Here is a 10,959-nt window from a genome sequence, read left to right as displayed (position 1 = left end):
AGAAGTTTGAAACCTGCCTAAGTCCCAAAGGTGTTTTTTTCAAAAGGCAACTGGACTTTTGTTTTTTTCTTGAAGACGTTTTGCTTCTCATCCAAGAAGCTTCTTCAAGTTCGTGATGAAGTTCCGTTCTTCAGAACTTGAAGAAGCTTCTTTGATGGGAAGCGAAACCTCTTCAAGGAAAAATAAAGGAAGTCCGGTTGCCTTTTGGAAAAACGCCTGTGGGACAACCGTGAGCCGGATGGCCGAGAACCTCTCCACAGACTTGGAAAGATGTCTAAGAATGATTTGAAAACTTCCGTGAATGGTTCCATCGTCAATGTCACCTACCAGCTTAGAGCTCCCCACTTTGAAAGAATGCTGCAGAGACCACGAGGATGCATCAAAGACCACCACCTTCCCTCCGTTCAAAGCACACCACAGTTTTGGATGAGCATCTCCGTGTTTTTCTGTGGATTCAAGCTGGCCTAAAGATGGGAGAATGTTTATGTTATATGCATGGAATCTAAGGGGGGGGACGATATCCTCAAGATTTGCAGTAGCCAAGGAAGTTCTGCTGTCAACCTCCTTGGTCCAGTCTGCAGGACGGGCAACCGAGAGGGACTGTAGCAACACGTGTCATGTGGCAACAAGAAATGCTACTGAATAGGGATGAAAGGGACCTTTGAGGTCTTCTTGTCCAACCCTCTGCTCAAGTAGGAGATCCTACAGCAGTCCAGACAAGTGGCTGTCCAGTCTCTTCTTGAAAACCTCCAGTGATGGGGTCAACACTGCTAACATCGGATGTTCTTGCTTTGACAACAGATGGAAATGCAGCCATGTTTCACTTTCGCTTTTAGAGTTAGTTGATGCTGGGAGGGGGAATGTGGATGAGAGTCATAGTCATAACAATAACAACTCAGCCATGGGAACCCAAGGTCATTGGGCCCAGAGTTGATAAAGATTTGGCGGGCTGGAAAGCTGGGGAGAAAGCCCGCGCTTCAAGCTAATTGGGGAATGTGATTTATGACTATTAATTGGAGGAGGGAATTGTGCTTTGCTACTTTGTGCACAGGGAAGGGGAATTCAGTTTTTGGCTTTAACTATGTAGTGCCGATACTTTGTTTCTCGAATAAAAGATTCTAAGGAAAGTTATGGCAAATCTAGACAGCATACTAAAAAGCAGAGACATTACCCTGCCAACAAAAGTGCATATAGTCAAGGCCATGGTTTTTCCAGTTGCAATGTATGGCTGTGAAAGTTGGACCATAAGAAAGGCTGAGCGACAAAGAATGGAGGCCTTTGAACTATGGTGCTGGCGATCAAACCGGTCAGTCCTAGAGAAGATCAACCCCGACTGCTCTTTAGAAGGCCAGATCCTGAAGTTGAAACTCAAATACTTTGGCCACCTAATGAGAAGGAAGGACTCACTGGAGAAGGGCGTAATGCTGGGAAAGATTGAGGGCAATAGAAGAAAGGGACGACATAGAATGAGGTGGCTGGATGGAGTCACTGAAGCAGTAGGCGTGAGCTTAAATGGACTCCAGAAGATGGTAGCGGACAGGAAGGCCTGGAGGAACGTTGTCCATGGGGTCGCGATGGGTCGGACACGACTTCGCAATTAACAACAAAAAGGTAAACAATGCCTCGAAGTTCTTTGGAAGAGTTTCATCTGTCAGAACCATGACAGACGGAGCACCCGCAATTTCTGAAGGCAAGCTATTCCATTGGTTGATTGCTCTCACCTAGGAAATTTCTCCTAAGTTCTAGGTTGCTTCTCTGTTTAATGATCTTCCACCTGTCATTTCTTGTCCTGCCCTCAGGTGCTTTGGAGAGCTTCTTCTCTACTCCTTCATTGTGATGTCATTGGCTGAATATCTTCTCATGTTTATAAAGAGAGATCTTGGATTCTGAACAGATCCCACAACACTCAAGCTTGGCCTTCCGGGAAGAGCGATGGTCCAATCTCTTTCTGAGCCATGAAACTGGATGGGTTTAGGCATGCATTTGTCTCTAGATCAATACCAAGCACCCTTGTTGAGATACTGTATATTCCCATTTTAATGAACGTAGGGAGTGGGACAGGTAACGTCATGAGGTGAGACCACCTTCAGTTCCATACCTGGTGTATAGAGCAAGACTTCCACTGCTTGTGGGAATGTTTCGCCAGCCGATGGGTTGATCTTGTGCTTTAGTGTTTCAGTCGTTGTTTTGGGGACCATCATGGGCACTGGACAAAGAGGAGACATGTATTTTTAGAAATGCTTATAGGGCCAAAAGGAAAAACTGATAGATAGGATACCGTGTTTCCCCAAAAATAAGACCGGGTCTTTTTTTTTTTTAGCCTCCAAAAGAGGCACCAGGTCTTATTTTCGGGGTAGGCCTTACCTCACCTCCGGCACCGACAACCCCACCCAGCCGGTCCGCTTCTTCTGGGGCCGAAGTTCTGCAGCTGCATTCGGGCCTGGATTTTGCAGTCAGGCCTTTCCAGAAGGCCTAAGAAGCCGAGTACCGAGCTATGGATTCAATCCATAGCTTGGGGCTCAGCTGCAGATCTCTTGCAGAACCGAGCCACAGATTCAACCCATAGCTCGGTTCTTGGCTGCAGAGGCCTTCTGGAAAGGACTCTGACTGAGAAATGCAGGCCAGGCTGCAGAAGAGGCCTTATTTTTGGGTAGGTTTTATATTAGGTCCACTCCCAAAAATTAAGCTAGGGCTTATTGTTGGTGTAGGCCATGGGTAGGCAACCTTGGCTCTTTTATGACTCATGGACTTCAACTCCCAGAATTCCTGAGCCAGCATGGCTCAGCTTGGAAACCTCTCCCTTTCCCCTCAGCATGGCTGCCTCAGGGATTCTGGGAGCTGAAGTCTACAGGTCATAAAGGGACAATAGTCACCCAACCCTTGCTCTAGGTCAGGGATGGGGAACCATGGCCCTTTTATGACTTGTCGACTTCAACTCCCAGAATTCCTGAGCCACCCATGTGTTCTCCCCCCCTTTGAGACCTTCTGACAAGCAAAGTCAATGGGGCAGCCATGCTGGCTGAGGAATTCTGGGAATTGAAGTCCACAAGTCATAAAAGGCCCATGGTTCCCTACCCTTGCTCTAGGTCAGGGGTAGGCAAGCTTGGCCATTTTATGACTCGTGGACTTCAACTCCCAGAATTCCTGAGCCAGCATGGCTCAGCTTGGAAACCTCTCCCTTTCCCCTCAGCGTGGCTGGCTGAGGAATTCTGGGAGTTGAAATCCACGAGTCATAAAATAGCCAAGGTTGCCTACCCCTGGTGTAGGCCTTACTTTCAGGGAAACACGGTAGATCAGTGAGGAAAAGCAAGCTCTTCAGCCATAGGAATGGTCTACAGCAGTTCTTGGTATCCTTCATAACCAGGAGGTCACTTGCAACTCTGCTCTTGGGCTACCATTCCACACAAGAGTGTCGAGAACACTTCACCCTACCCAAAAAGTATTATCTCAATGATCCATCAGCTCACCTTCGTTCTTCATCCTGTCAAAGTAAGAGAGCTTTGAAGCTGCGTAGATTACTTTGGACGACTGCAGGGAGCCTACCACCGCATCCATCAGAAGAACGTTGGTGAGGGCTTGTTGAAGATACTGTGGATCCTGAAAGAGAGAGGGGTGGGACGTTGAGAGGAAGCACCAGATGAACGAAAACCCCGACTGCCGCTTGCACATACTACACATACGAGATCCCACCTTTTACATTTTCCCCAATGTCTACTGGGGGGGGGGTCACGTGTGGGCCTCTTTGATAGAATATCCTGTGTGTCAGGAATCCAAAGACGAATGCAGAATTGCAGATTTTATTCCTTAAACTAGAACTCTTCGTTCTTGGCCAGAGGAAGCCCATGTCTGGGGTCCCAGAAGAGATAGATTCAATTAAAATCCAGGGGGTTGGACTAGAAGACCTCCAAGGCCCCTTCCAACTCTTTTATTTTGTTATTCTTTAATTCTTTGGATCCTTAAAGACTAATCAATATAATTGGCGAATAAAGCCGAAGGAGATGCTTGGAACAAATCCAGGCAGATAAAATGATTGGCATCTTTGAAGAAAATTATTTGGCTAGAAAATTGAACAGCTAGAAACTATCTACTCTGCTTTGCTATCCTTCCTTTTTTTTTTTTTTTTTGGTTACATCTTTGGAGTATTATTCATCTACAAAGCCAGTTTTGTCCAGCTATGGCTCTGATGTTACTTGGGGTGGGTCACAATAAAAGTAGACCAAGGAACACGAATGCCGCAAGTAAGAAAAACTTGGCAGAACTGAACAAATTGTTTGAACCACAGCAGGGAAGACGTTGAGCTTCATTAAAAATGGAAACCTGGATGAAAGTTGCTTTGCTTGCTCAATTATTAATCTTGCCATCTGGAAAAGGCACAGTGCTAGGCTGCATTAACAGAGGGATAGAATCAAGGTCACGTGAAGTGTTAATAACACTTTACAATGCCTTGGTAAGGCCACACTTGGAATACTGCATCCAGTTTTGGTCACCGCGATGTAAAAAAGATGCTGAGACTCTAGAAAGAGTGCAGAGAAGAGCAACAAAGATTATCAGGGGACTGGAGGCTAAAGCATATAAGGAACAGCTGCTGGAATTGGGTATGTCTAGTTCAGGGGTAGGCAACCTTGGCTCTTTTATGACTCGTGGACTTCAACTCCCAGAATTCCTGAGCCAGCATGGCTCAGCTTGGAAACCTCTCCCTTTCCCCTCAGCATGGCTGGCTCAGGAATTCTGGGAGTTGAAGTCCACGAGTCATAAAAGAGCCAAGGTTGCCTACCCCTGGTCTAGTTTAACGAAGAGAAGGATGAGGGGGGACATGATAGCAGTCTTCCAATATCTCAGGGGCTGCCCCAAAGAAGAGGGAGTCAAGCTATTCTCCAAAGCGCTTGAAGGCAGGACAAGAAGCGATGGATGGAAATTAATCAAGGAGAGAAGCAACCTAGAACTAAGGAGAAACTTCCTGACAGTTAGAACAATTACCAGGGGAACAACCTGCCTCTAGAAGCGGCGAATGCTCCAACACTGGAAGTTTTTAAGAAGAGACTGGACAGCCATTTGTCCGAAATGGTATAGGGTTTCCTGCCTGAGCAGGGAGTTGGACTAGATGACCTCCAAGGTCCCTTCCAACTTTATTATTATTACTATTATTATTATTACTATTATTATTATTAATTGTTTGAACCACAGCAGGGAAGACATTGAGCTTCATTAAAACGGAAGCTTGGATGGAAGTTGCTTTGCTTGCTCATTTATTAATCTTGCCATCTGGAAATAAATATGAATCTGAGAAAATGAACGATTGGAGGAGGGCCCTGTTGTTAACCAACGTTAGCATCCCCGAACCTTGTGGTCGTCTGCCATTTTCTTCCCGGCGCACATCTCTTTCACCATCAAGTGCCAAAGATCGCACTCCGACTTCAGATTGGCTTCAAAAACGTCCTTCTTGTACTTCACTTTTATCTTCAGGGTAGGAATCTTGAGGAGCAGAAAAGTAACGGTGGAGTTTTTCACTTCCTGTAAGGGGACGGAGAAAAGGAAGAGCTGAAGAAGCCCAATGAGGCAACACATAGTTCTGTTTTCATCTTTTTTTCTCGTGGCCCCTTCCTGCCCCCCCCCCCAAATTCTCATGGGGCAGACAGGGTAAACTGGGGGCTTTCCAGATGTTTTTGCTATCAATGTTACACCCTGATTTGCACATTCGTGTCAAGATACAGATAATCCTTGACTTACAACCGTTCGTTTAATGACTGTTTGAAGTTACAACGGCTCTGGAAAAAGTGGCAATGGGGATGCTGCAACAGTTGTAGTACAGCAGTGGCCCAAACTGTGGAAACCTTTTGGGGAAAGTGTATTTTTGAGGTTTGATGGCTAATAACACCACTTTTTTTGGGGAGTAGTACCTTAAAATTATATATCAATGGAAAGATAATTTAACCAAGGATGTAATGCAACCAAGTTTGTTCAATTATCTGTACTATATTCTATGAAATGTTATAGCCAAATAACCAGAAAAAGGAAGCACAACTTGCTTAGGTTGATATCAGGTAGCTTTCCTTCATCTGATTGTAGCCAATGAGCGTGAGTGTTTAGAGAGCCAATCAAGTGTCATCTTGTTTTGGCAAAGAGCCAATCAGATCACGGTAGGATTCCGTTATTGATGTCACGTGTTGAAACTGAACGGAGGACATTTGTCAGGGTGTTATGTGATGGCTATCAAGTTGGTTGGGTTTTTTTGTGTTCTTTCATTGAGTGATCTTGTAAAACGTAATGAAATTAAAGTAATGGTGCAAAAAGTTGACTTGGTCACCCAGAAAGTGATGTAAAATAGTATTTATTAAGTGAACAAGGCTACAGTTATAAAGAAATTAGAAGAAAAATGGGTGGAAACGTAACCAAAGGTGGCATTTCTACTGTACACTTTTCCCAAAAGGTTTCCACAATTTTGGCCACTACTGTAAGTGTGAAAACCGGTCATAAATCACTTTTTTCAGTGTCCTTGTAACTTTGAACAGTCACTGAAAGAACTGTTGTTAAGTGTGTACTTTTGGGGGAGGCTCACCTCTATATCTCTGAACGCTGCGATGTCTTGATAGCTGGGATAGGCTCCTTCCGTCAACAGGAACAGGCGCTTCGGTGTCAGTGCGATTTTCCCAACTCCTTTATTAGTTTTTACCGAGTTGGATAACTTATAAACACACTCGTTTTTGTCCAGGTGTTCTATTACTCGTGGAGGTAGGTTCACATCTTGGGCTTCTGCTTCTGTTTCTTTCCAGTAGGTATAAAAGTCTTTAAATGTTTCCGGGTCAATTTGTTTTTGCTGCCCTTAAAAATGAACAAAATGTTTATTTACCGTAATGAACATTTCTAGATTTCCCTGTACGTCAAATGCTGCAAAGAGGGGGAAAGTGTCAGCAGCCCAGTATAATTTTAAGGTATAGGTTCTCCTGCTTGAGCAGGGGGCTGGACTAGAAGACCTCCAAGGTCCCTTCCAGCTCTATTCCATTCCATTCCATTCCATTCCTTTTTCTATTCTATTCTATTCTATTCTATTCTATTCTATTCTATTCTATTCTATTCTATTCATTCTACTCCACTATTCTACTCTATTCCATTCCATTCCATTCTATTCTACCTTCAAGATACTGTATTACAGGTAGTCTTGACTTAAATTTGGTCATCAGTTTTTGACGGTCATAAAAGTGGGTTACCACGTGACCGTGGCTGATTTTACAAACTTTTTTTGTGGCGGTTGTAAAGCGGACCCATTGTTCGCCATGGGATGCTTTTTTGCTGGAAGTAAACGCCGGTTTCTGGGGGGAAAAACATCACAAATCACAGTCGCCTGATTGCAAGGCGCTGCAAATGGCTGTAAATGAGGCCTGGTGGCCGAGCAGCCAAAATGTGGTCACATGACCACACGGAAGAGGCCCGGACACCAGAAATTTGACTCTAAGTCGTAAGTCCCCTTCTGAAGGTGCGTTGTAAATTCAAGCGGTCACTAAATGACTCGTCATAAAAGTCGAGGACTACCTGTACTCAAAAAAGGGCGATTGATTGATTGATTGAGTCATTCATTCCATTTCTATAGCTGCCCATCTAATGCAATTAACTTTCCACCAGCTGGCCTCTTCAACCAGAATGTTGAGATTGACTTAATAGCAGTAATAAATTCGTAGTTCCAGAAAACTGGGTGGAGGAGGCAGTAAGAGTCATTGTACTTTTGCCCCTTGATTTCTCCTTTCCTACCTTTACTCATCCACCCACATTTCTTGAGCGATGCTCACGTTCCATCTGCCCCAGTTTATAGCATGCGATTGTGAAGACAGTTTGGCACCCGAGGGAAATGAAGGAGGTTTTGTGAAAGAACAGAATAGAACAGAACAGAACAGAATATAATATTCTTATCATTATTCTATTCTATTCTATTCTATTCTATTCTTATCATTATTCTATTCTATTCTGTTCTGTTCTTATCATTATTCTATTCTATTATCATTATTCTATTCTTATCATTATTCTATTCTATTCTTATCATTATTCTGTTCTGTTCTATTCTATTCTATTCTAGTCTAGTCTATTCTGTTCTGTTCTGTTCTTATCATTATTCTATTCTATTCTATTATCATTATTCTATTCTTATCATTATTCTATTCTATTCTATTCTATTCTATTCTATTCAATTCTATTCTTATCATTATTCCTATTCTATTCTATTCTTATCATTATTCTGTTCTATTCTATTCTATTCTTATCATTATTCTATTCTATTCTATTCTCATTATTCTATTCCAGTGATGGCGAACCTTTTAGAGACCGAGTGCCCAAACTGCAACCCAAAACCCACTTATGCATTGTCGGGTGCCGGGTGGGTGTGGCCCATTGGGTGGGCGTGGCCCATATGGTGGGCGTGGCTGCGGTGGTAACTGCAGACTGGATGGGACTAAAAAGTTCAATCAATCAATTCCAACTTTGCAAGATCTTTTTTTTTCCTGCGAAAAATTGAAATTGACTGATTGATTGATTGAACCTCTTTTTTTTGCACACGGCGGCGGAAGCCTAAAGCGAAAAGGTTTTATAAAACCCAGCTGAAGGCCTAGGACTGGGCCGACGGGCGCGTGCCCACAAAGAGGGCTCTGAGTGCCGCCTCTGGCACCCGTGCCATAGGTTCACCACCACTGTCCTATTCTATTTTATTCTGTTCTGTTCTATTCTTATCATTATTTGTATTCTATTCTATTGTATTCTATCCTATTCTATTCTTATCATTATTCTATTCTGTTCTGTTCTATTCTTATCATTATTCTATTCTATTCTATTCTATTCTGATCATTATTCTATTCTATTCTTTTCTATTCTATTCTCATTATTCTATTCTGTTCTGTTCCGTTATCATTATTTGTATTGTATTGTATTGTATTGTATTGTATTCTATTCTATTCTTATCATTATTCTATTCTATTCTATTCTTATCATTATTCTATTCTGTTCTGTTTTATTCTTATCACTATTCTATTCTATTCTTACCATTATTCTATTCTATTCTATTCTATTCTCATTATTCTATTCTATTCTGTTCTATTGTGATCATTATTTGTATTGTATTGTATTGTATTGTATTGTATTGTATTGTATTCTATTCTATTCTATTGTATCCTATCCTATCATTCTATTCTATTCTCTTTTCCCTTCCCTTCCCTTCCATTCAAGATATATATTCATGATAGGAAAACACAAGAGCTTGAAAAATTCTAACAAAGGTTAGAATTCAAACAAGGGAGTAAATTTTCCTCCCCCCGCCCCCCCCCACCCCCTTACCTACGGTTAATGCATCAAACAACCGATGGATGGTGTCAGTATCTTTGACAATCCCAGATTCCTGGATGCGCTTTACAAAGTCCTCCACCTGCATGTGAGTTTTGGGCAACTCAAATTTCTTCACGTGATCATCGGTTTTGATGACCTCTCTTTGTTTGTCCATTAGGTAACTGATCAATCTCTTCAGTTCGGGCTTCTGATCTGCCTGGGAGCGATCCAGGGGTGGGAGGTTTTCTATCAATTTTCTCACAAGCTCCGTCGGGAATATCCTGATGTCTGTCTTGTACAGATTTTGGAAGTCCGAAAGGGCACTTAGGAATTTTTTTTGCATCAGACTTATAAGTCCCCGAAGGTAGAAATACCTCGCTAGGAGCGCAGAGTTCTCCGGTGACAAAATCGCGATCGCTCTGCTCAGATGGTTAGTAAAATCGACGTAATAGGTCTGGACACACTGACCCATCAGTGGGAAGTGGATTTCTGGAATCCTGAAAGTGCTGATGGGTTTTGAAATGGATCTTTTAGCTAGAAAAGGAGAAGCAGAGAGACATTTACAAAAAGATGCCAAGAAGTCCTGTTAAATCAGGGGTCTTCAAACTTGGCCCTTTTATGACTTGTGGACTTCAACTCCCAGAATTCCTCAGCCAGGCACGCTTGCCTGGCTGAGGAATTCTGGGAGTTGAAGTCCACAAGTCATAAAAGGGCCAAGTTTGAAGACCCCTGCACTAGCCTCATGATCCAGAACCCAGAAGACAGCAGCAGTCCTGTCTTCCCTTCCTACGTCTTTCTGGGTGCAGAAATTTTCCCCATCTTGACCCCTCTGTGGACGACCCATGTTCACACCAGATGCTTAACCACATCAGTTAAAACAGTGTTTCTATTCTATTCTATTCTATTCTATTCTATTCTGCCTAGACCTCGTTTGCCTTCAATCTTTCCCTGGAGGATTAAATGGAGTATGCCATATTTTTCTGGGTTTCGCATCACACGTCTGAAATATTCTAATTTTTGTTTTTTAATTGTTTTGATGATTTCCCTTGGCTTTCCCAGGCGGCTGATCACCACCTCATTTCTGATCTTGTCAACCCAACTTCTACATAACAGCCGCCTGTAAATCCACATTTCAAATGCTTCTATTATTCTATTCTATTCTATTCTATTCTATTCTATTCTATTCTATTCTATTCTACTCTACTCTACTCTCATGGTTACATAAATAAATGCCACAGTCTTCTACTAAAATAAGTAAAACAGCAATAGCAACAGCACTTAGACTTATATGCCGCTTCACAGTGCTTTACAGCTTTCTCTGAGCGGTTTACAGAGTCAGCCTGTTTGCCCCCCAACAATCTGGATCCTCATTTTACTGACCTCAGAAGGATGGAAGGCTGAGTCAACCTCGAGCCGGTGAGATTGGCGACTCGAACTGCTGGCAGCAGGCAGAGTTTAGCTTGCAATACACTGGCTGCCTGTGGCCTTCCGAGTGCGCTTCAAGGTGTTGATTATCATCTTTAAAGCGCGCCGTGGCATTGGACCTGGTTACATCCGAGACCGCCTTCTGCCACAGATTGCCTCCCACCGGCCGATACGCTCCCACAGAGAGGCCCTCATCAGGGTGCCGTCAGCCAGACAGTGTCGGCTGGCGACCCC

The 10,959-nt window shown here is 43.2% G+C and overlaps 1 protein-coding gene across 1 annotated transcript in view; it reads right to left on the bottom strand.

Moving 5' to 3' along the window:
- Positions 1-327: 327 nt before the first annotated feature.
- Positions 328-10,959, bottom strand: part of DENND3 (DENN domain containing 3) — a gene marked incomplete at both ends in the record, with an annotated part of 24,215 nt that continues 13,583 nt past the window's right edge. The window contains 6 exons of the mRNA XM_029286840.1: positions 328-464; positions 2,099-2,206; positions 3,468-3,597; positions 5,341-5,511; positions 6,557-6,819; positions 9,313-9,834. Of these exons, the coding sequence (XP_029142673.1) occupies positions 328-464; positions 2,099-2,206; positions 3,468-3,597; positions 5,341-5,511; positions 6,557-6,819; positions 9,313-9,834 (1,331 nt within the window). The remainder of the gene's footprint in view (positions 465-2,098; positions 2,207-3,467; positions 3,598-5,340; positions 5,512-6,556; positions 6,820-9,312; positions 9,835-10,959) is intronic.

The sequence above is a fragment of the Protobothrops mucrosquamatus genome, unplaced genomic scaffold, assembly GCF_001527695.2.
Source record: "Protobothrops mucrosquamatus isolate PMUCROS unplaced genomic scaffold, P.Mucros_1.0 scaffold5382, whole genome shotgun sequence".
In the NCBI taxonomy this organism is placed as follows: domain Eukaryota; kingdom Metazoa; phylum Chordata; class Lepidosauria; order Squamata; family Viperidae; genus Protobothrops; species Protobothrops mucrosquamatus.
Note: the sequence above shows the minus strand (reverse complement) of the source record. Positions and strands in the feature narration are given on the sequence as shown.